This window comes from Cynocephalus volans, chromosome 2 (genome assembly GCF_027409185.1).
Source record: "Cynocephalus volans isolate mCynVol1 chromosome 2, mCynVol1.pri, whole genome shotgun sequence".
In the NCBI taxonomy this organism is placed as follows: domain Eukaryota; kingdom Metazoa; phylum Chordata; class Mammalia; order Dermoptera; family Cynocephalidae; genus Cynocephalus; species Cynocephalus volans.
Window position 1 is genome coordinate 99,280,973 of NC_084461.1, and position 26,443 is coordinate 99,307,415.

At 36.4% G+C, this 26,443-nt stretch overlaps 1 protein-coding gene across 2 annotated transcripts in view; it reads left to right on the top strand.

The window, feature by feature from the left end:
* The first annotated feature begins 13,181 nt into the window (after window positions 1–13,181).
* YTHDC2 (YTH N6-methyladenosine RNA binding protein C2) overlaps window positions 13,182–26,443 on the top strand; it is a 68,839-nt gene continuing 55,577 nt past the window's right edge. For both annotated transcript variants that reach the window (XM_063086153.1, XM_063086154.1), the window contains exons 1-4: window positions 13,182–13,554; window positions 14,740–14,830; window positions 22,210–22,406; window positions 23,772–23,971. In XM_063086153.1, the coding sequence (XP_062942223.1) occupies window positions 13,365–13,554; window positions 14,740–14,830; window positions 22,210–22,406; window positions 23,772–23,971 (678 nt within the window). In that variant the 5' untranslated portion in view covers window positions 13,182–13,364. The remainder of the gene's footprint in view (window positions 13,555–14,739; window positions 14,831–22,209; window positions 22,407–23,771; window positions 23,972–26,443) is intronic.

Consider the following 26,443-nt stretch of genomic DNA (forward strand, 5'->3'; position numbering starts at 1 on the left):
GTGAGGCTGAAGTTAGACCAAAAGAGATCTGGCACTCAGAATATGGTAGAGCAAAAGATTCCTGGTGCTCAGAATATGGTAGAGAGACTCAGCAAGCTTGTCCACAGAAAATCCAAAGCGAAAACGCACTGTTCACTTATTATTGATCAGGGACTAGGTCCAGCACAACCTGCTTCAGGTAGGCAGCATGTGTACAGGCAGCTGGGACACTGAATAAAGTATAAAATTTTCCAAAATAAAAATCCTCAGAAATACTATTTTATGTGTTTATGTGCAAGAAACAATTCTCTTCAACTATCTTGTTTCTTACTTAGAAAAAGTTCCATTCACAGCTCTTAAAAGAAAGCTTTCAATATAGAAAAGGTTAACTTTCTCTCTTGGAAAATGATTTCCAAGATGCCTCATTTGCTCACAGATAGATTACATTTTTGTAGTTGTGCGGCAACATCTACTCTGTTTTCTTCCGTGGAAGTTCTAAGAGCAAGGATAAGATGACACTCCCCCACCCCATGGGAGTCCTTGAGTCAACAAGCCTGTTAGAGAGATTGTCTCTTTTTCAGAGTAAATTTAAAGATCTATAAAAATTCCATCAGCACCAACATCTTAACAACCATTGGCCACAGCTTCTAAAATGTCAATACTGTACAAAGCTGTTGAAACCCCACAACTTTAGAGAAGAGGTTGTGTTTCCCATGTCTTCAGGATGTACTACTCTGTGCTTTTAGTATTACAAACCACAGGAATGAGGCAGCATGTGATGATGTACTCACGATCTTGGTGATTTGTTAATCATAGAACGCATTATTTAAAAGAATTGGAATTAAAAATTAACCATGGGAAAATTTCACTTTACAAAATTGTAACTGATATTTTTGCATCAACCTCTCTGTGATGTTAGAATTTAGAGTCTTTTCAGTAAAATCAGGTCAGCTAGAAAAAATATGGCCAATTATTTGTACATAATCATGATGGTGGGGGGTGGTCCAGAGAGGCAGGTATAAATATTAGGAAACAACTTTCCTTTTTTTTGTGTGTGTGTCGTTTTTTGTGACTGGCCGCCCAGTGAGCGCACCGGCCATCCCCATATAGGATCCGAACCCGCAGCGGGAGCGCTGCTGCGCTCCCAGTGCCGCACTCTCCCGAGTGCGCCACGGAGTCGGCCCAACAACTTTCCTTTTAAAGTCAAATGACAGGAAACTCAAGTCCTGCACACTGTTTTGAGATGGAACTATGGAAGGAAAACATGTACATTTCAGATGTCTCCCATTTTACAAAAAGTTATCAACTTGTCAAGGCCATTTCCTATGTGAATGAAAATAAGCTAGCATAAACCAGTTTCGCCAGTAGAGGAGGTCACAGTGACATTTACATTATAACACCTTATACTTCTACTTTTCCAAGAACAGAAGCAATTGTTTAACAATTCCCCTTACCCCAGATCCTTAAACTCAATACTATAGGCAAGAGTATAAGCAAATCTGGGATATTCTGCAACAGATAAGCAATAGTACAGTTATGTTATTCTCAAAAATACTGTTCTATGTAATCAAATGCTCATGGCCACACTTTTAGTAGTCTGCATTAATTTACCTTAAATGCACTTCTTGTGGCACACGTCCATCTAAGCTTTCTTTTAGGAATTTTTGTGTATGTCCAAGAGAAAACACCTGCTTCAGATTTATTTAGGGGTATTGACCTATAAGGACATCACCTCCATTTTTAAGGTTAGACTGAAAAAATTAAATCACAACACCCTTTTTAGGTCAGTCAAAGGTCATATCTCTAGGTGGGATATTAAAAAAAAATTAATCTTGTCAGTCTACAGTCTAAAAGTTAATGCCACTAGTAACAATCAACAGCAGGAAAAATAAATCTGCTAATAACCAGCCTACTCATTAACAAAAAGCAGTTAAACTCAAGTACTTAGACCAAAGTATACTACCTACAAAACTTTCCCATCCACAAAGAAGAAGAGCTTAAAAACCCAGGATATACAAAGAAACAAAAAACAAAACACAAACAAACAAAAACCCCATAATAACAATGGTCCACCTCCTAAGAGAGTGCTCAGAAGATCTAAAGGTGTATCACATTTATTGACTTATGTACATTGAACCATCCTTGCATCCCTGGGATGAATCCCACTTGATCATGGTATATTATTTTTTTGATGTGTTGCTGTATTCTTATCTCTAATATTTTATTGAGGATTTTTGTATCTATGTTCATCAGGGATATTGGCCTATAGTTTTCTTTTTTTGTTATATCTTTGGTTTGGTATCAGGGTGATGCTGGACTCATAGAATGAGTTTGGGAAAATGGCCTCTTTTAATTTTTTGGAATAGTTTGAAGAGAATTGGTATTAATTCCTCTTTAAATGTCTGGTAGAATTCAGCAGTAAAGATGTAGTGTTATGTCTGGTAGAATTCGGCAGTAAAGATGTAGATGTAGCTTCTGAAGCTTGAATTGTGTCCCCTAAGTTTTATGTATTAGAAACTTGGCCTCCACTCTGACTATTAAGAGGGTAGGGAACCCTATTAAGGTAATTGAAAGGTGGGGCCTTGAAGAGGAGATTAGATTGCAAGACTATGCAGTAGTGAATGAATTAAAAATGGTGGTCAGGGTGTGGTTCTGAGGGCTTTAAAAGAAGAGAAAGGAGAGTCTGTCTCTCTCTGCTCTCTCTGCTTCCACCATCTTGCAATGTGAGTCCCCTGAATGGACTCTGTACTTCCCAGCCTTACAGTTTCTACTGTAAGCAATAAATTTTGTTTTCTTATAAATCACCCAGTTCCAACTATTTTGTTATAAGCAACAGAAATGGACTAATATAAAAGATATCCAGTCTTGGGCTTTTCTTTGTTGGGAGACTGCTAATTACTGCTTCAATCTCATTGCTTGTTATTGGTCTGTTCAGGTTTTCTATTTCTTTTTGGTTCAGTCCTGGTAGTCTGTATGTATCCAGAAATTTATCCATTTCCTCCAGGTTTTCAAATTTGTTGCCATATAGAATGAAGGACAAAAACCATATTATTTCAATAGATGTTGAAAAAGCATTTGACACAATTCAACATTGCTTTATGATAAAGACTCTCAGCAAATTAGGTATAGAAGGAAAGTATCTGAACACAATAAAAGCCATATATAACAAACCCACTGCCAATATCACCCTGAATGAAAAAGAACAGGATAAGGATGCTTACTCTCACCACTCCTATTTAACATAGTATTGGAAGTACTAGCCAGAGCAATCAAGCAAGAGAAAGAAATAATGGGCATCCAGAGTGGAAAAGACAAAGTCAAACTGTCCCTGTTTGTAGATGACATGATCCTATATATAGAAAAACCTAGACTCTATAAAAAAACTCTTAGAGCTTATAAACAATTTTAGTAAAGATGCAGGAAACAAAATCAACACGTGACAATCAGTAGCTTTTTTATACTCCAATAATGAACTAGCAGAAAAAGAAATTGAGAAAGCAAGCCCACTTACAATAGTCACCAAACAAACAAAAAAACAACCCCCCAAAACAGCAACAAAGAAACCTAGGAATCAATTTAACCAGGGAGATAAAAGATCTCTACAATGAGAGCTACAAATCACTGCTGAAAGGAATTAAAGAGGATACAAAAAGATGAAAAGATACTCCATGCTTTTGGATTGGAAGAATCAACATTGTGAAAATGACCACACTACCCAAAGTGATCTACAGATTCATTGCAATCCCCATCAAAATACCAATGACATTCTCACAGAAATAGATTCATATGGAACAAAAAAAGACTCCAAATAGCCAAAGCTACTGTGGCCAGTCCCACAGCTTTGGAAAATACAAGCTGGAAGCTTTGGTGATGTCCACGTGGTGTTAAGTCTGCAGGCTCACAGAATGCCAGAGTTGTGGAGGCTTGTGAGTCTCCACCCTGATTTCAGTGGATGTATGGAAAAGCCTGGGGCCCTGGGAAGAGATCTGTCCCAGGGCCAAGTTACTGCGTACCTAGAACCTTCACTAGAGCAATGTTGAGTGGAAACATGGGGTTGGAGTTGCAGCAGAGAAACCCCAACAGCACCTCGTCTAGTGCAGCCAGCAGAGTGAGACAGCCACGGAGACCCCAGAATTGTGGAGCTACCGGTGTGCAATGCCAGCCTGTGAGAGCTGAAGCATGGCTTCAGATCAGGAAAGCCATAGAAGTGGAGTTGCCCAAGGACTTGGGGACCCTGACCCCACAGCAGCATACAGAGGATGTCAAGCGTGGAATCAAGGTACACGATTTGCCAGCTTTGAGATTTAATGCCTGCCCTGCTGGGGTTTTGGGGTTTTGGACTTGCTCAGGACCTGTTACCCCTTTCTTTTGGCATATTTCTCCATTTTTGAATGGGAATACATAACCTATGCTCATCCCACCTTTGTATCTTGGCAGTAGATAACTTGTGTTGATTTCACAGATGGGACTTTGAACTTTTCACCTTTGTGTTGAAATAAGTTAAGACTTTGGGTATGGACTGAATGTATTTACCTGTGAGAAGGACATAAACTTTGGGGGCTAGGGGCAGAATGATATGGATTGAACTGTGTCCCCCAAGTTTTATGTATTAGAAATTGAATACCCTTCGTAACTGTTGAGGGTGGGAAATCTTATTATGGTAATTGTAAGGTGAGGCCTTGAAGAGGTGATTAGATTCTTAGGACCAGGCCCTAATGAATGGGTTCATGATGGTGGTCATGGGCATGGTTCTGAGGGCTTTAAAAGGAGAGCATGTGAGAGTCTCTCTGTCTGCTGTGAGACCCTTGGGTCACTGTCGCCACCACCAAGACCTTCACCAGATGTGTTCCCTGGGCTCTAGATTTCCCAGCCTCTAAAACCATAAGCAATAAATTTCATTTTCTTACAATTCCAGGTATTTTGTTACAAGCAACAGAAATGTACAAATACACATTCATTCTGCCAACCCTACTGCATCCTCCTACATTCTCATCTGATTCTTTTTACTACCACAGTTAAATCTTTTAAAGTGTCTTCATCTCTACATTTGATTTTTATAGCTTCTCTTGATTGGCATCCTAACAGCATCATTCCCTTACATTCTGTTAGGACATATGACAGCTGACAAATTTACATCACTCCTATCTTCAAAACCACACAGTGGCTCCACTTCCCAGTAAGGTAAATTCCCTCTGCTACCAGAACATAGACTAGACCCACATCAATCACCTAGTGTCACTGCTTTCTTCCTTGGTCTCTTCAACCTGCCTTTCCATACTCCCAATGAGGAGCTTTCAGGGCTGTGACACAGGACCTTCTCTTATATACAACACTTTTGCTTACAAACTTCTCCCTTGTGAGCTTTTCCAAACCTCTTCTTGCCCTTTTACTGTGCATCTCTTTAAAATTACACCTCCTTAAAACAAAAGCAAAAACAAACTAGCAAGACTACCTGAAAGGGATGGTTTTCCTCCTCTTCAGTCATCCCCAGCGCATGAGACAGCAAGTGCTCATTAAGTTACACAATGTATTTGCTGACCTACTGTGTTCATATTTTGGGGCTGAGCTTTTGGTATTTGGGAGATGGTTTAAGGGTGTTCCAGATGTTTCTGAGGCACATTTTGTAAAAATGCCCACTATTAAACTCTATGTACTGGCCAGCCACCAAAAAAAGACATAAAATGTAAACTGTAGCACCTAAGAGATTATGTCTATTTAAATTTTTTATCTATGGGTGGTGAATATTTTGATGTCTTGCTTATCGATTAGGTTATTTTACCATGTGATAGTGGGTAAGAAAAAGAGAAAGAACACAAATTAATTGATAGCATCTTCCAGGTAGAGTCTATTTTCTATGATATTAAAACATGAGCATTGCCTTACAAGCCAGTTGCTGTCATCTGAACTTTTACTATAAATACTGCTGTTCGTTACAAAATTTTACAGAAGTCGTATGCTGAAATCAACGGCATTCAAGACCTAGGACCTTAAGAAAAAGATAGCTTTATAGTACCATCTTGTGGCTAACTTGTTAATATACATCTTAAACTGATTACTAGGTAGATAAGATAGGTAGGTATACATATACAGAGTATAGCAAAATATTCATTTTTTGATGTATGTATCGTTACATATATCAAATGATAGAGCTGGAAGTAATTTTACAATTACTTAAACCTCAGGTAGTGGGACAAATTTCATTCCATAGATTTAAACATGGCAGGACTTAATATCTCTGTCACTAACTTAATCTCAGTTAATTCAGGGGACCCATAGTTCTTCCCTAGGCTTGTTTCTAAGTTCTGGAGGACTTATGGGGTGTCAAGGCATCAGGAAATGTGCGAAGAATTTTCTGATCCTTGGTTGTCAAAAATTGTAGCTTACTGCTAAGTCATTCATTGCTTATTCCCAACTTCAAGACTCCTTCAGGTCTTGTATATCTCTCCACCAATTCTGCACCCCTCTGGGGCATCAGGAATCCTCTGCTGCTGTACACCACATTGAGCCCCACTTACACACCATCCCACTCTTCCTTCCTGGGCTGTGTCTCTGGGGCTCCCCTTGGGAAAGAAGCACAGGCCATTCTGTTCTAGGATCTCTTGGACCATCCAGGGTTTTTGTTTTGTTCTCCCTTATGGGAGCAGGGCTCAGTATACTTTTTTAATAACTCACAGGCATATTAGTATGTGACTTATTCCTCCCCCAAGTTCTAAAGAACTGAAATCAACCTAAGACAGTATTCCTTCCCTGAAACAACAGATTCCAAATGAGCTAGCTGAACAAGAGAGAAAGGGGTGGAAGAGTGGTAAGGTGGGTGGTAAGGGGGCAAAGGGTGGAAGGAGGTATTAGTAACAGCAATACTAAAAGCATATTGGTTATATTTTAAGAGTATACTACTCTACTAGGCCAATTTTATAGATGAGAGCTACCTAGAGCAGTTTCCACACCACTGTGCTGCAGCCTGCTAGTACACACAAGTAGTTTACAGGCATATGAAGATGTTATGTCCTTAGTTTTTGTGCAGCTGGGTAGAAACTGGAACTGTTGAAGCCCGTTCTCTCAGCCCAGTAACTTTTGGCCAAGATCAACCTTATTTTTATCCTAATATATTAGTCAGATTAAGCTAACTCTTTGTGTTAGTTATCTATTTTTGTGTACTAAGCAAAAACTTAGTAGCTTAAAACAATATCCATTTTATTTGCTCATGTATTCTGTAGACCAACAATTTGAGCTGTGTTCAGGCAGGAGATTCTTCTGCTGATCTTGCCTTGGGTCACTCATGTAGCTGGAGTCATCTGGCAGCTTATCTGGGGCTAGACTTTCCAATATGTCCTCTTTCACATGTCTGGCCATTGGTACTGACTGATGACTGGGCCATATGTCTCCAGCAGGCTAGCCTAAGCTTCTTTACTTGGTGGAAAAGAAGTCCCCAGCAGCAAGAAAGGGCAAGCCCTAATGCACAAATACCTTTCAAGCCTCTGCGTGCATCATATTTGCTGATGTCCCAAAGGCCAAAGCAAGTTACATGGCCAAGGACAGAGTCAGTGTGGGAGGGAAGTATACAAGGGTATGAATATAGGAAAGTGTGATTCATCAAAGGCCATTAAAGTAACATTCTACCATATTGATATCGAAAATACCTCCCAAAATCTTGATGGCTTACCACAACCAAGGATTACTTCTTACCTTTGTCATAATCCAATTGGTGTGGGAACTCTTTACCTCACTCATTCGGGGAACCAAGATCCATCTATCTATGGGCTCTACCATTGCCTAAGAATTTCCAGCAGATTGGTCTGAGCAGAGAATGGAGGACTCAAGTTAGATTTTAGAGACCAAGCCTGGAAGAGGTATTTATCAGTTCGAGCCACATTCCCAGGATAAGAACTCAGCCACGTGGTCCCCAGCAAACTGCAAGGGGGTTGGGAAATATCATAATGACCAGAAAGAAGAGGAGAAATACATTTATTTGTGAAAATTAGTATTCTATGGTACAGTTCATACTTCTGGTCACCAAATATCATTTTGCGCCCTCTTACCACATATAGAATGCACATACACCCTCCCTGAGACACCCAGAGTTCTACCTAGTCACCGCATCCAGGATCTGTTGTTCATACACAGACTTTTTTATTAGGTCCAGATGTTGTCTTACCTCATGGTCAGGTAACCTTGTACCATGTAAATATGTACTATGTATCCGCCCTCACTCATCTACCCTGTGTAAAGTGGTAGCGTATGGCTAGCACACTGGCATTACAATCTCCCATTTAGAAAAAGAAGGAATGCAAGACCCGTAGAAGTCACTCACCGGTCTATGGTGATTATGGAACACCCCTGAACAGACATTGTGAAGGCCCCTAACTGGTGACAGAAGAGCTTCCTTTTTCAGGTCTTAATTCTGCTCTCTGTGTGAAACATGCATGTCTATTTTCCTTTATGTTCTACTGCTCCACCCTCTACAGGTTCTACTATGTCCATCATCCTCCTTAACCATACTTAGAGTGAGAATTGGGAAGGATGTCCTCCCTGGGGGTTGTACAACTTTTGAGGTCTGTCTCTTGTTGGAGCAAACTTGGAGAGGTGGTAGCAAAGGTTGGTTTCACTGCTCAAACAATCAGTCAAAAGCCTTTTTTCAGTCTGACTTTGCTTCTTTGGAAATACAAATTCCTCAAAAACTGTACAGGTTCTGACTTATTTACTTCCACACAGTTTTATTCACAAAAGCCACACAGAGTTCACTGCTAAATATAATTCTCTAGCTTGATTTATGTCTTCGCTTCTTCAATCCTGTGCCTCTTTCCCCCTATGTCATGTCGGCTAACTTTTGGTTATCTGAAATAAACAAGAAGACACAGCTTCCGTCAATCTTCTCCATAGGGTTGAGTCATTTGCTTATTGAAAAGTCTCATTGAAGCTCCTTGAAGCTTTTAAAATCCTATTATGTACTGTTTAAAGTCTAGCAGCAGTTGGCTTTCAAACTGGCAAATCTCTGAATTTCTAGGCTCTCTAATTGTTTTCATTTCTGCTTGCAAGCAGCCAAATTCTTTTCTTTTTTTCTTTTTATTTATTTTTTATTATTTTAATTTATCAATATATAACATAGTTGATTTTCGTGTCCCTTTACCAATTCCTCCTTTTTCTCTCTCCCTCAGCCAAATTCTTTTCTGAGCTCATTTCTTTCATGTAATCATCTACCAAATACAACCAATAACAGCCAACATGCACCTTTTTTTTAAAAGAATTAATTTTATACTTACAAAAGTTGCAAAAATAATATAGTTTTCATATATCTTTCATTCAGTATCCCTAATGCATCCACCTTACATAACCATAGTGCAATTATTGAAACCAGAAAATTAGTACACCTTACTTGAATTTTATCAGTTTTCCCACTAGTGTCTTTTTTCTGGTCAGGCCCCAGTCCAGGAATCCTTGTTGTATTAGTTTTTGTGTCCTCGTAATCTCCTCCAATCTGTGAAAAGTATGTTTTTCGTGATCTTGACAATTATGAACATTACTGGCTAACGTTATTTTATAGAATATTTCCCAATTTGGGTTTGTCTGATGTTTTCTTGTGGTTAAATTTTGATTTTGTATCTTTGGTTAAAAATACCACAAAAATGACAGTGTGCATCATACCAGGAGGTATGCCGATGTATCTTATTACCAGCAATGTTAACTTGATCACCTGGTTATAGTGAAATCTGCCAATTTCTCCACTGTGAAGTTTATAATGTTCCTTTTGGAATCAATGAGTATTTTGCAGAGAAATATTCTCAGACTATGCAAATATTCTGTTTCTTATTTTATGAGTCCATTTTCTGTTGCTTATAACAGAATATCTGAAACTGGGTAATTTATAAGGAAATGAAATTTATTTCTTACAGTCTTAGCTGGGAAGTCTAAAGTCCAGGGAACCATCTGGTGAGGAGTTTCTCTTTGGTGAGAACTCTACAGGGTCCCATGGTGATCAGGATGTCACCTGGTGAGAATGGGCTGAGCAAAAGAGACTAACTTTCTCAATTGCTCTCCTCATAAAGCTCTCAGAACCACACCATTACTCCATGAATGGATGAATTCATTCACAAGGGCACAGTCCTCACAATCTAATTACCTCTTAAAGCCACTACTTTTCAAATACCATAATTGGAATCTCCACAATCTTAGCACTGTTACAATGGGGGGGGGGAGGGTCAAGCTTCAGTGAGTTCTGGGAGGACATTCAATCCACAGCTCTTATCATACCTTTGCCTCCTAATCATCCATCAGAGATTTTTGCCTGCAATAATTATGACTATGTTGTTTCCTAACAGTGATTTTCTGTTTTCATCATTCCTTCTACGCTTATTAATTAGAATTCTTATGTGAGGAAGAGCTGTTCTTTCCCTAATTTATGTATTCATTCAGTTATTTATTAATATCATTGTGGGCTTATGGATTTTATTCTCTGAGTTATAATCCTATGTTATCATTGTTTTTTTACTCAAATTGTGCCTGCTTTGGCCCTTAGGAACAACTTGAGGTTGCCTCCTGTGTTCTTTTGACAAGCCTGTATCCTGTTTTAGGCAATTCCTTACTTTCTGACACTTCAAGGTGTTCCAGACTCATCTTGTCTTTGTCCTGTCCCAATCCTGAAATCAACCTTTTCTCTAGGGAGCTCTGGTTCCTTTTATTAGAGAATGGTTTTTGGAAACTAATATTTGAGCACTAGGGATATTCCTTGATTTTGGCGTGTCACTGCTTCTAAGCTCTCTCAGTATTTATACTCACACATACATACTTACACATCTATTTTTATTTCTTTATTATCTATTCATCTGTACGTGTGTGTATGTATGTATATGTGTGTGTGTGTGTATTCATAAGTTTATATTGATATTGCTAATTCCAACCCAATACTACAGAGCTCATTCTAGCCTTCCCCCTTCCCTTATTTGTAATTCCTTTATCCAATATCTGGCTGCAGACCAGAGAAGAGGGAAAATTACAGTTTGCATCACTTCTGTCCACATTCCATTGACCAGAACTTACCATATGGTCTCACAATTTTGACTGGATAATAGGGGCAGAAATGTGGGGGAATATGGGAGAAATGTGATCTAGTGTTGTGCTTAGGATGAAAAGGTGAAATAAGGAAATTTACAAACACTGGCATTTTTTGCGTACCCAGGGTGCTATGCAAATATTTTCTACGTGTGTTGTGATGTGAAAAAGTTTGGGAAATACTAACGTAGAGAGACTAAATAACTTGTTCAAATCAAGCAGCAGGTAGATTTCTTCCAATTAAATAATGTTGTCTAATTTAGGGCTGGACACAATTTTATTATTATTTTATTTGGAAATATTTTTGATATGTAAATAACAAAGGCACTGAGAAAACACCAAAACTTAAATGTAGTAACTAGATTTAATGTTTCAATTTTAAACACATTGTTTTTTTAATCTCAATTCCAAGACAAAATAAAAATCTGAGTATTTATGTATGTATGCCTGTTTGTTGTGCTGTTTTTTTGTTTTTTAGTTTGCAACTTGTCATTACTTGTAACCCTATGACATCCTGTTAAACACTGTAAGAAAGTGACTACTTAACATGGTGGGGATACTCTTTAACTGATGCTGAGTTGCCAATTCATATTCTAAACAGATGCAGGAGTTGTATGGTATTTTCTATGTCTGCGTCAGTGAAAAAGACAATTGTTCTGTGTGGCTTATTTTCTGATTTCTAATATAGTCTGTAATGCACCTTCTGGAAATTAGGATATTCTACCCTCAATGTTAGTTATTCTTCCTGTTTTAGCCAGGTCCAGAATATAGTACCTATTTCTGCTTGTCTAGAATTCTTTCTAGTAGTCAACCAAAGATATTATGACCCCAAGGATTATGATGAAAGTTTTCTGAGAACAGAGATGACTAATCCTAATTCAAGATTCTAAAATATTTGTGTGCCTACACAGTTGTAGGAACTGATGAAACAGTGACAAACAAGAAAAGCAAGATTCCTGCTTTCAAGGAGTTTATATCTTAGTGGAAAGAGCAAATAATAAATAAAATAATTTCAAACGGTGATAAATGATAACAGATTGATGTGAGAGAGCCTGTCTAGGTAAGGAATGAAATCCTGCTTTAGATGAGGAGAAAGAGGCATCTATGTGAAGTTCTGGTAGGAAGATTGCCTTGTGCAGGAGGAAACTATCCAAGTGGAAAGTTCAGTATATGGTAAGGAGCTTGGTGTGTTCAATGGACAGAAAGAAATTAGTCCTTTTGTGCATTGTGAGGGTCAGCATGGTGGGAGGTGTAATCATAGAGTAAGGCAGAGGTGAGATCATGCAGGGTGTTTAAGGTCATGGTAAGAAATTCAAGGTTTGTTTTAGTTGCAGTGGAGAGCAATTGAAGGCCTTTATGTTGGGGTGTGATCCTATCTAGCTTATATATTTTTAAAAAGATCACTATGGTTGCTCTCTGGATAATGATTGTAGGAAGAGCAGAGTGGAAGCAATTAGGGTGGTTGAAATTGGATTTAGGTTAGTGGGATTGTATATAAGCAAGTGGAAGTCTCATAACATTCCCTTACCTCTCATATTAAAACGTCCCATCTCCCTATTCCAATATATCATATAGCACATATAACCATCATTTAATTATTTACTTCTTTATTGTCTGTCACCCCTATTTAGGGTTGCCAGATAAAATACAGATGCTCAGTTAAATCTGAATTTCAGGTGAACAATATTTTTTTAATGATATGTTCCCAAATATTTATGTACACAAATATACTACACTTAAAAATGATTCGTTGTTTATTTGAAATGCAAATTAATTTGGCATCCTGTAATTTTATTCGCTAAATCTGGCAACTCTACTCCTACTAGAATATAAACTCCATGAAGGCAGGGACCTTGTCTGTCTGGTTCCCCAATAGCATATCGAGGGTGTAGCATAATGCCAGGCACATAGAAGCCCATACATGCTTACTGAAGGAATTAACAAGGGATTAAACGAACTAATGAGTAACTGCATAAAGAGGTGAACTAGACGGCCTTGCAGTGGATGGAGAGGACAAAAGCAACAACCCCATAGGGAGCCTCTTCTTGGCCCGAAGCCGTCGCTTAGCGAGGGGCGCCCTCAGCGCTGAGGTCACGGGCGCCGGAGGCCCTGGTGACGTCATCACGCCCGCGCTCTCGGCCTCGCCGGCGCTTTAGTGGAGCCGGCGCCTCCTCGGCTGTTGTGGTGACTGGAGGCTTTCGGGTGATCGCGGCCCAGCGCAGGCTGCCTGCGGAGCCGTCTGGTCGCGTATTGGCCCCCGAGGCCTACCGTCACTGTCATTGGTTGTCAGCTGGCACGTCTGGCAGTTCCCGCGCGGAGAGAACATCTCCTCAAGGGCTATGTCCAGGCCGAGCAGCGTCTCCCCGCGACCGCCGGCTCCCGGCGGCGGCGGCCGAGGTGGCGGCTCCGCGCCGTGTGGCCCTGGGGGCGGTTGCCGGGCCAAGGGCCTGAAAGACATTCGTATTGATGAGGAGGTGAAGATCGCAGTCAATATCGCTCTGGAGCGCTTCCGATACGGGGACCAGAGAGGTGAGGTTCCTGACAGGGACCCACTGGCCGGCGCCTCTCCCGCCCCCAACCCCGCACCCCAAGTCCGGTCCCACCGAGTGAAGGGCTGCATTGGATGAGGGAGGGAAGACCTGGGCCGCCCTCACTGGTGGGACCCGGGGCTGGACCGCGGTTGTTGGCCCTCCCGTGGGATGTGAAGAACCGGAAGCTGTCCTGCGGCTCAGCGGGCTTACGGGGCACTTGCCTGACATCAAGAGGTGCTGAGGTCACGTTGGCCCCAAGCGAGAACTTTTTCTTTTCCCAGGTCTGTCAGCAGCCTTGGGCGGCTAAGCCACCGTTTTTTTAGGTATTGGTAAGCCTCTGCCCTTAAAACAAAAATTTTTAAGGAGATGTATCCTTTACAGTAGAAGAGCAGAAGGAAATCAAACAGATAAATAAATGCACTGGCAATATGTAGTGTTTTGTTTAAATCCTAGAAGCATCACTCTAAACAAACAAATTAAACTTTTTTGGCGTACAATGCGTCATCCACACCTCTTAAGGTTAGAAAGCTACTGCTTCTCTTGGGCCACATAATGTCAAAGCAGCAGCTGACCCGTGGTGATCTGTACAGTGTATTGAGAGCTCGTTCCAATTTGCCGGCTTAGGTAGGGGACCCCTTACTCTGGATGCTTGTAGATCAAAACAGGGAATGACCTGGACAAAGTATTCTGAACTTACATTAAACAAAGGTAAAGCTTCAGCAATATATAACAACAAATCCAGTCTGAAATAGTGAAATATGAATTCTGTATAGTTTCAAATGTAAAGACAATGGAGTTTCGTGATGAGAATTCATAATGATTGAGCATACCTCGTCATTGAATGAAATAAACTTTTTGTTGATTAAACAAGTGAGGACTAAGTTAAAGTAGTGAAATATGTTCATCAGCAATTATACCACCTCAAGGTTCCAGCAGAAATAAGAGGAGTAATCTTTGACTGACATCAGAGTCCTTTATCACATTTAGGTTTAATATACTGTAGATGTCTTTCTATTAATATCAGAATTCTGGCAGACATTCAGTAGTTATTGAATTAATATTTACTTTTCACATAAAATACAGTAATTTTGATTGTATGAATTTTTCCCCATATTTTATATCTTTGTATTGAAAGAAAATTGCCTATCCATAAATGGCACTACTTTTTTTTTTCCCCTTGTAGAAATGGAATTTCCTTCTTCTTTGACCAGTACTGAAAGAGCCTTTATTCATCGATTGAGTCAGTCTCTTGGTTTGGTCTCTAAAAGTAAAGGGTAAGCTGATAGCATTTCTTATTTAAAAATAATTTACCAAAAAGAAAAAGGAAATATTTTTGAGTCCATTTAAATGGTTAATTACTGTTTTAGCTTTACATTCTTAATTACATGTAGATAAATGGATTCAGGTTTGTACCAATTTAGCTCTTTCCTTTTCCTCTATCCCCTCCTTTTTTTGCTTTTTGTTTTTTTCCTCTAGGGGTGGGGGAATAAAAAGGTGAGTATAAGAAAAACCTTTTTCCTCTATCCATCTTAGGTTCATTGGCTAGGCCCCTGCAAATTAGACTGATAAAAGACAGGTGAACAAGAGAAAATCTTGGCTGGCCAGTTATCTCAAGTTGGTTAGAGTGTGGCCTTGTAACACCAACATCAAGGGTTTGGTTCCCCATGCCCACCAGCTGCCAAAAAACCCAAAAAACAACCCCCCCCCCAAAAAAAAAAGTTAGAGAAAAAACAAACAAGTTTATTAAAACATGAGTCACACATACACAAGGGAGAATTCAGTGATGAGTAACTCAAACTTGGGGCTTATATAACATCTTAATAATAAAGAACAAAAAATTTGTAAAGAGACAAGATAAAGGAAAGGGACTTTGAGTTGCTAGGTGCTGCAAATTGTGGTAAGGTAAATACTGTATATGGGGAAACTAATAGAAGATAGGGAATGTTTTAGCAAGGTTTGTTATGTAGGCTTGTCTCTGAGTTGATTAGAGTCTAGCATGGTCTCTGTGATTAAGAATCATCCTGCCCTTCCTAGTAAAGAAGGGGAGGGCAGAGTGTATGCTTTTTCTCAATTGCCTTTAGGTCAAAATCATTCTTACGCCAGAGTGACATTTTGGGGTGGCATACTCCGAACTCCTTCAAAGGTAAATTTTAAGATAGAAGAAAAAAATAGTTTAAAAGTTGAAGTTAATTGATAGAGAAAAATATTTTCATTTTTGATAGAAACTAAATATCTCTCCTTTTTTTGAATAATGGATGTGTAAAAGATAATTAGTACAATTATTCATAGAACTTACCTCTTTTAAATGTTACTGTAATGTGATGGTAAGCTTTAGAATACACGTTCATTGTTTTCCTTCCTACGAAGTCAAGAATCTGATGATTAGAAATGACTAAATAAAGTGGAACAGGAAGAAATAGTATTTTTTTGGAGGGTTACTGATTCATAGGGGGAAAAGTCATCTGGGCTATCCAAATTGAAAAATTCTAAAATTTGTGGAGCTATTTCATTTTGGTAATAAGGACGTTGGGATTGATATAGAGCAGGGTTTCTCAGTATAGCTGCTGTTGACATTTTGGGCTGGATGATTCTTTATTCTGCTTTGTGCATTGTAGGATGTTTAGCAGCGTACTTAGCCTTTACCCCCTAGATGCCACTAATACAACCCCAGTTGTGAGGCCCAAAATGCCTCTACACATTGCCAGAAGTTCCCTGGAAAGCAAAATTGCCGTGATTGAGAACCACTGATAAAGAGGGAAAGAAAGATAAAATTTTAGCTTACCTGTTTTTAGGTTAATAAGAGGGAAAACAGAACTTTATTAAGTTAATATATTAATTAATAAATAGTAGGAAGGTCATAAGATGAAAGTAGCTGATGTGGGAATGTCTCACATATGAATGTTTACCACATTGACACATTACTGACTGAGACAGGGTATTCAGGTGAATGTGAATTTTGAACATCAGTAAGGCCAGTGCTGGAACAATGGTTAGGTTCTTGAGCATGCCCATATATGTCCATGAATTAGGTAAAATGCTGCACTTGCAAATAAAAATATAATACAGAGCCATAATCCTTTACCCAAAACCACCTAGGCCAAATATGTTTTGAGACTCAGATTTTTTTAGAGTTTAGAAAGGCATTAGGGTATATTTGCAGTATGTTAGTAATACCCCTAATAAGGTATGGATATCACCTTTTGTCACATGAATATTTCGGCTGGAAAATGTATCAGTGTTCACACCAGTATAGAGGCTATTAATAACCTCATGTCAATTTAATCAGGCTTTCCTGCCAAATGAGGCTGCTGCAAACTTACAAAAAACTCCCAGTTTTCAGAGCTGTTTGGGTTTAAGAGTTGCAGATAAGAGTTTTTGGGCCTGTACTGGAAAACGCCTATTATAAATGCACAGTTCTGTAGCTACATTGTTTAAATGGGTCTTGAATTCTAAACAGCTGACTTAGAAAATGATTGTTAGAAATTACTCTTAGGAAAGCAGTCCATTAGAATAAATTACCTCTACTTCTGTTCAGTAGTATGATCACTTAAGGGATGATCCAGAATGGAGAAACTCTAGGGAAAGAGATCAATACAGAAGTTATTGGGATGAAAAAGGGGGATGAGGAAACATTGAAGAACCAGGGAGAGAGAGAGGAAAAAGGAAAGAGATGCTGAGGGAAGCAAGGCAATCCTGCTTCCTTATCCAGTCCCTGATACCTATAACCTTAATACTCCCAAACCCTCTTCTTATTGTGTATTCTAGCTCCTTCCCTCCCCTTTTCATCTTTGAGCAAACTTTGTACAATGTTTATCTAGTGGACCTTGTGATTTTCAATTGCTTTTTCTTCTTTCCACATAAGGAACTAAATCACTTTGAATGTACTTTTCAAATCCTTCTTTTCATTTAAATGAGAATTTTTACCTGACTTACCATTCATTGGTTTTCTGTTCACTTGTTAACAAAAATTCTTTTCTGATAATCTCCAAGCATTAACTTCATTGACTTTGCAAGTTCGTTTTTCTGTGTGTCTGTTGGGGGGTGTGTGTGTGTGCGCGCACAGTGTGCATGCATGCTTGGAATAATGGTTACTTAATACCTATTTCAGAAGCAACCGGTGTGCAGTAAAGGGCGGAAAACCTGGGTTCTATTCCCTGTCTCTCATTGCCTCATTCTGGAGCTTTGGTCAAGTCCCTTCACTTTGAAGGCTTGTTTTCTTAAGTGTATAAAGGGACTAGTCTCTTAGCTAAGATTCCATAGTTTATTTTGGGCTTCTTGTAAGGTTTTAAAATATAGGTTTTAGGCTTTCTGTGTGATAATTTACACACAGGATAATTTTCTGATTAATTTTTCCTTTTTGATATCCTTCCACAATGAAGTCATGTGTGATGGCTTTTGTTTTTAATCTTTTCCTAAACAGTTGAATTTACTTTGGTTTTGGTTATTTTTTTATAATTGCTTATCTTTTAGTGAAAACATTCTTTTTGGAGTAACACCCTTATTTAGTGATCTTTAGTATATTCTAAAAGTCATGTGTGATGGATTTTGTTTTTTTTATCTCCTCCTAAACAGTTGAATTTACTTTGGTTTTGGTTATTTTTTATAATTGCTCATCTTTTAGTGAAAACATTCTTATTAGAGTAACACCACTATTTAGTGATCTTTAGTATATTCTACAATTTTCTTTGAAATTCTAGTTAAATTTCATGTATCAAAAATTTCACCTTATAATTTACTTTTTTCCTTCAACTGAGGTCACTGCGTTTTGGTCCTAAGAGCACACTTTTCTGAGTCTTTGTCTTGTTCATAATCAAAACAAAATCCTTTTCATATTTTTCTTAGTCCAAGTTAGACAAAATGAGATTTACAGAATACACTTTTAAAAAAACTTGTGGAATAAGAAAATACAAAGTATATGAAAATGGACTTTTCAAGTATAAGTTTCTTATCCTGTGACTGCCAAAGTCACTGTTTAAAAGATATCGAAGTACTCTACTTACCCTGACCAGAAGGCTCTATTGTACAAGGATGACCCCTTTTTCAGATTTAGGTTATTGCCTCCCTTGACTCCTGTCTTGGAAGGCTGCATGCTGCATTCCCCCTCACTTACCCCAGCTAAAATATGAAACATGGATTTAAATTAATGAACTCTTTCGGTGAATTTTTAGACATCCATTGAAAAAGAGATCCTGCTGTGTCCAATAATAACAGCAGTTAATATTTATTAAGTGTTCTTCTGCAACAGGCATTCTGCTAGTTGCTTTAAATGGATTATCATTTAATCCTAACAACAGTTTTATAAGGTAGGTTCTTGTATTATTAACATCTGGTACCTGAATAACAGATGAGACAATGAAAACTTAGAGTATTAAGTACTTTTCCCGAGACCATGCAGGAGCAAGTGGCAGAGGCAGGATTTGAAACGGTTAATGTTTAGCTAATTATTTTTTGATGTTTGCAGTGAGTTCATGGCAATGTACTGAGTGCTGTGAGGAGTTACAACAGAAATATTAGGTTTCTCTCCAAGTTGCTTTTAGTCCATTAAGACCACAAAAAGAACAAATTTATCATAAACAAAGTGACCATGACATGAAAGCAACTGTGTTCAATTTAGTGACAACATAAAGTTAACTGGTTTGTTTATTAGTTTCTAGGCAATCATAAAAAAATACAAATAAGTAGGATGCAGACTTTAATAAATTTGTAATTCTGTATTACATTATTGGGGAGAAAGTAGTTCAGAGCTAGATCTTTTCATCTGTCTGCCTGATGGAAGTGTAAGTCAATGGGACATGAAATTAAGTATTTAGTAGGCACCAAACAAATGCCTGTAATGTTTTTAGAGACTTTAGCTTCTTGGTGGCTGTGAGCTTTTTAAGTAGTCATTTCAGATTTTGGCTCTTTAGCTGATCTTTTAAACTGTCCTCAAATATGGAAAGTAAGGAATATTGAGGCACATGGTTATATTTTAGTTAAACATTCAGGAACAGTGCTTTGTAAATTGATAAATCGATTAATATTAAAATTGAATCAAATTTGATTAGTTATACCATCATTTTTTTTTAAAAGGAAGAAACCATTGAAATGCTAAAACTTCATTGTAGTGTGCATGGGTTACTGTTACCCTTTGAAAGTTAGAAGTTATGATTTCTTATCTGTAATTTTATTACATTTACTTTTATACTTAAAAATTAAATTTATGATTTGCATTTTATTATTTTAAAAAATTCTTGTGAAGTTCTCTTTTCCACATGTACAGCTAGTTTCTGGTTAATTTTGCTTTGTAAAAAGGACTCATGTTTTTCATCGAAGCATGGTGTCAGTTACCTTGGAATGAAAGCATGTTGGGGAGATCTTGATGTGTTAGTTTACATGGTAGGACAAATCTCTACTGTACTGAATGTTTCCCTTATCACAACAATGAGGTGAATATTTTACTAAAATTTTCATTATTCCTTTTGTATCAGTGTCACTGTGGTGTGGAATGTGGTAGGAACGAGCACTAATAGCCACAAGTAAAATCTTACACTAAAACATAAAAACTATCAACTTGATGTTCTCTTTCTGCCTACCATTTGTGTTCAAACTGAATTCAGTAAAGTTTAAATGGTAATGATTAAGTCCTTGCATCTGCTTATTATGAGTTATTTTTATACATAAATGCCATATTCAGCAACCTATGTTAGGAAGGTTTCAATATGACGCATTATTTTAGTTGTGAGCTTTTTGAGGAAAGAGAGTATATTTTACTTAATTTTGTAATCCCAGCCTCTACCGTAGTGCCTGGCATATAATAGGTGCTCAATTAATATATGATGAATAATTGAATGAATGAATAAAAGAGAATTAAAGGTGAAATATAAAAAAAACTTCTTGAGATGATTTTTTAAAAAATTAAAACATCCTGGGGCTGATAGAAATATTAAGGTTTTGTTTTTTTTTTTAAATTAACCAGTACACAGTGTTAGAGAAGTAAAATGATTTATTTTTGGTCATATAAGTAGTTAGATGAAAGGTTTTTACTAGCTGAGCATTGGCCCCCTGCCTTTTGCATCAGTGCACATTTCAGCATGCTTCCTGCCTTCTGTAGTTAAAATTTTATGAAGTGAATGGTGCAGAAGGGGAATGAATGATTGAGCCTATAACTACTGTTCAGAAGTTTCAGAAAGATCATGGGAAAAGAACCTGCTGCAGAGAACATCTCTAAAATTGAATAATTCTGATTTATCATGGAAATAACTAAAATTTCTAGATCAGGTTAAATATTAAACTATTTCATCTTTATAGCATCATTTTAAGTATCACTAAGCACTTGTTAAGGCGTAGATGACAACATAGAAAGCTTATAATTCATTAAAGTGTACAATAAGGAGTTTCCAGAAATTAAAAATCTTGGTAAATTGAAAGCCTCACTTAGGAGACTTATATAACTAAAACTGTATAGGTTAATCCTCAGTTTAATATCATTCTCATGGTGAAGATATTGTTGACAAAATTTAAATCTGATGAAAATTAGGAAAATTAAAAAGTTATACATGTAATTTTCATTGTATTTGTGGCTATGTTGCTCATTTCTATTATATGATAGTGACATTAACAACTGGGAAAACATTTTTGAAATAGTTTGGGTAACTTTTTTTAAATTTAAGAAATGATATTTTTTGCTGTCATAATTATAATAATAGTTTCATTTATGTAGAGCCTTTCTGACAGATACTGTACTTTACATGTATTATGTTACTTAATCATAATAATAGTCCTTTGAGGTAGATATTATTATTATCTTAGGCTCAGAGCCATAAATAATTTGCCTGTGGCTGAGATTCAAACTCAGATCTGTGTGCCTTTGGATCTTGAGCTCTTAACCAGTATTACACTGCTAGATTATAGACATATATTATTAAATAATTCAAAACACATCTGGGGACTTTCTGTATGTATAACATTATACCTAGCACTCTTGGAGCTACCAGAGCCATAAGAGGCATGGTCAGTCCTGGACCAGTTGAAGAGCAAGTATACCTGCAGCAAGTAACTTGAACAGTTATAAATCATCATTACCTTGTAGTTGAAGGGTAGAGCTAGAAGCTTTGAAAAATTTCTTTCACTTAAAAAAAAAAAAATGCATCTGAAAATATAAGTAATGCTGATTTTTGCTTTTTTTGGTCCAACCTCTAAACTTGGCTTAACAGGTTTTCATGGGAGTGTGACATTACCAACATACCATGGAAACATTCAGTAGGACATATTAGTCTGAACAGTGAACCACAACTTTTTAATAATCATTTTTCAGTTCTGTTCAGATTTCTTTTTTCCCACTGAATACTTCCCAGCATATAATAACTGGCGATGTCTCATCTACCATGAAGTCTGCTAAAGATAAGCTTTAACGCTTATGGGTAAGTAAGCCTTTTTTGGCTGATTTAAAATTGGATTTGCAGAATTTTGAAATTTTAATTGAATAAAGTCTTGTGGCTTTAGCCCAGACCTCTCTTTACTGAACTTTTTGGGACTTTCAGCATTTTATCCCAAAGCATTTTGATTTTTTTTTTTTTTCAGTGTTTTGCTTGAGTCGTATCTTCTAAGTAGGCATACAACATATGTGAACAACTTGACTATATATAGTAAATAAATGATTTTTATTAATGTTCAGAAAGGGAGCAAATAGATACCTAACTGTGAAGAAGAAAGATGGATCAGAAACAGCTCATGCAGTGATGACCTGTAATTTGACTCATAATACAAAACATGCTATTAGGAGCCTAATTCAGAGATTTCCTGTGACCAATAAAGAGCGTACTGAACTTCTGCCTAAAACAGAAAGAGGAAATGTGTTTGCAGTTGAAGCTGGTATGTATTTTCTGGGGAGCTTCCTTTTTTACCCTATTATTTGATGATTGTTCTTTTTACATTTTAGATTTAATTTTAAAGACTAAGATGAAATAAGATTTCTCAATTTGAATAGTTTGTTAGAAGTGATTGAGTTGTTAAAATTTTGGAACAAAATGCAATGTTAAGGCATGTCATGGAGTTGAGCCAAGTTTTTTTCTAAGTGTTATAATAATAGCTACCATTTATTGAGCACTTACTGTGTGCTAGGCAGTATACTAAACCCATCATATAGGGCTTCATAACAACCCTTGCAAGGTAAGAATTTCCCCTATTTCACAGGTGAAGAAACTGGGGGTCAGAAGAGTTAAATAATTTGTTCAAGGCAACTCAACCAGCCAGTAAACTGCAGAGCTAGGATTTGACTTCAAAGTCTGCTCCCTCCTATATTATATACTGCCATGACATATTAATGAGTTAGATTTTGAATTAAGGCTTTAGCTTCTGATAAGAGGTGGGGCCGAGTCTTCAGTACATTAAATTGCTCAAAGGTAGATAAATAATATATTCAGGTTATAAAATGAAGTTCTAATTTTACTGTTTGGAGAAATCACTTCCCTGGTGAGGAAATTATTTATTTTATTGCCTATAGTGACAGAATTTGCATAATTATCATTTTCTATTGGAGTAGATCTGTGGAATATAGAAAATACATGGTCCTAGATATCAAAGAATGTAAGTTTTAAGTATAGGCACATAAAAATATTTTGAACTATGTGAAGAATATAAAACATATTATACCTCTTCTTTATTGCTTAGTTAAATGTGAATGTTGGCCAAAGTGCTCATTAAGAAATTTGTTAAGCTTTAAGACCTCATATTTACATATATTATTCTGTTTGATCACTTGATCATACATGTATAACTTCAACCGTATATAGGGTATTTTTCTTTTTTGTATTGTGTTTTCATATTGTATGTAACAGATCTTATAAGTATAATGTACATTTTTTTCTACTATAAAATATTAATTTTTTATGACATTATTGATAGAAACTTACAGCAAGCCTGAAAATCATTTATATTATCAAAATTGTGTTTTGTTTTTAGTGGTTATTGAATGGTTTTCATTCATTTTTGAACATTATGCACCAGAAGTACTTTTGAGAGATTTGCTTTCTAATTGATACTGGAATTTGTAACATGTTCTATAAGAATAGTATGTGTAGGAGTAGAATAGTTGAAACATTGCTTGCCAGCTTTATGTAGACTGAATAGAGAAAAAACACTTGAAAGAAATTACAGTAGAAATTACTTATTCTTATCTTTAACACTTCTTTTCCTGAATTGATCATATTTTTTTTGTTCTTTTATTCATTTTCAAAGAAAACCGGGAAATGAGCAAGACAAGTGGGAGACTCAACAATGGCATACCTCAGATTCCAGTGAAAAGAGGAGAATCTGAATTTGATTCTTTTAGGCAATCTTTACCAGTGTTTGAGAAACAAGAAGAAATTGTTAAAATAATTAAGGAAAATAAAGTAGTTTTGATTGTAGGAGAAACTGGGTCTGGAAAGACCACACAGGTTTGTTTCTTTTTTGTTGTTCACAGAAGCAAGAAATATATATTTTATCCCATGTTGTTTTATATAAAACTTACACTACATGTGTTTAAAAAAAAGGAAACTTCTGGCTATTCCCCTAATGGTTATTTCAGAAATAAATTAGTACTGGGAATGCATTTTAAGAATTTGTAGAAAGGAAATATTTTAAATTATTTATTTGTAAACTAGAACATTTGGCCTTTATTTAAATGGAGGTGAGGTTGTGATTTGGTATAATGGAAAGAACATGGGGTTTGGCCATGAGTTCAAATTTGAGTTTCCTCACTTATTGGTTGTGAAGTTTTAGGCTAGTTTTGTAACCTCTGTGAGCCAGAGTCCTCATTTATAAAATGGGACTAATAATTGCTACCTTTCAGGGTGAGGTTTAGAGATAATCTCTGTAAAGTGCCTGGCATATTGTTTTGCACATCGGAACCAAAATAAAAGCAATAACAACAACAAATATTAATATAAAGTTGACTGTAGAATGGAATTAATCTGGCAGATTTGACTTGGATGCTTAGAGTCAAAATACCTCATTATCAGGAAGTTTCACTCGTAGGAGAACAGATTGGAAGTAGGTATGGCATGATATGACCTTTTCTTGTTTATGTTCTTTAACTTTCAGCATTTCAGCATCAGTACTAAAGTCATTTTGCTTTTGATAGAAGTTCAGATAAAACAGTCAACATATTTGTACATTTTCTTTTCTTTTATGGACAAAATTTGCTTTTGACAATTGCTTAAGATTTCCCGTGGTTATATTGGTTGGTTTAATAAACTTAGTCGATAGGTAAGGCAAGGGAGTAAGAGAGGTTAACTATAAAGTTTAGCAGTTATTTACTTGTAGGACTTAACCATTTTAACAGAAGTATAACTCTTTATCATTAAAATTGAGCCTGTAAAACTGAATAACTAAAAACATGATGAAATTTTTATGTGAAAACCATATATTAGATTTTGCTTTGGCATGAGTCCTTTTATGATTAAGTGAAATTCCATGGAGTCACTCCAAAGAATCTGTTCAGATGTCTTAGATTGTTATAATTGTTTTAGAATAAGAGTGGATTTTTCCGTTGTGTTGATTGTAGAAACTTTAATTATTGAATAGAGATTATGGAAGTTTTGATAAAATATAATGAATATGTTTTTATTTAAATTATTTGAATATCCTTGCTAGTGATATTTGTGTATTGGGATGGATGTGTATTTTCACAATTACGTGTATCATTTTACTAGGTATAAGAAGATATTTGAAAGTTTAATTAGTAGTTAAATACAATACTCTGCTTTTCAAGAAGAAGCTATCAATCTATTGGGTTTAAAACAGAATTTAAAGTAGTATCATTAGCCAGTTTCATCTTGCCTTTAGTGGTATTAGGAAGTTAAATGCTTTTTGACTATTTTACTTATTCACATTCATTATGTAAAACTTAAACATTATGGAAAATATTACATAGAAAGTGAAAAATTTCTAATTCTCCTGCCAACCTCTCGTCCTGCATTATTGTCAGAAACTTGGAATATATGTTCTTGGTTTTTTGTTGTTGTTGTTTGGGGGGAGTATTTGTGTTTTGTTTTTGCTCTCTTTGCAGTATTGATATATATTTTAAAAACAAACATGGGATAATAACATACATACATTTTGTATCTTGCTTTTTTCACTTAATAGCTACTGGATGTTTTCCCATGTCAGTACCTAGAGATATACCTCATTTTTTAAACAACTGCATAGTAGTATTCCTGAACTTTTTTGTAATGATAAAAAACAATGATAAAAAAATGACAGTTTACTGTGTGTTGAGTTTTTACAAGGGTTGTCTTATTACAACTTCTCAGTAACCCCAAGACATGTAAGTTTTATTATCTCTTTTTACAGATAAGGAATGAAAACTAAAATTTACAGATGTTAATCTACCCTTGTTAACATAGCTAGGAAGAGACAGAGCAGGAATCTTACTCTTACATTGTACTTACTTTCGTATATTGTATCTTAATTTTTCTTTGCTTGTTTGTGGAAGTGTTTCAATAGGATAAATTCCTAGAAGTGGAAATGCTAGATCAAGGATATGGCATTTAAAATTTTAATAGCTAGATTAACTTGTTATTGTGTAATAACTCTAAAAAGAGTTAATGTATTGAAACAGTATTGAAAGTATTGAAAGTTCATGTTTGTCTAAAGTTTGGGCAAGAATGGATATAATTTTTCTTACTTTTATCAATCTGATAAGCAAAAAATATTTAAATTTTTATTTCCTTGATTCTTAGAGAGTTGAGTGTCTTTTCATTTGCTTATTATCTGTTTATCTTCTGTAAGTTATTTATATCCCATTTTTATTTTGGTGTAATCATTCTGAATTTATTTTTTAGAGCACTTTGTATATTATGGATGCATACCTGTTGTCTGTTAAGTATCTTAAATATAATTTCTCCCAATTTATTTTTGCTTTTTAG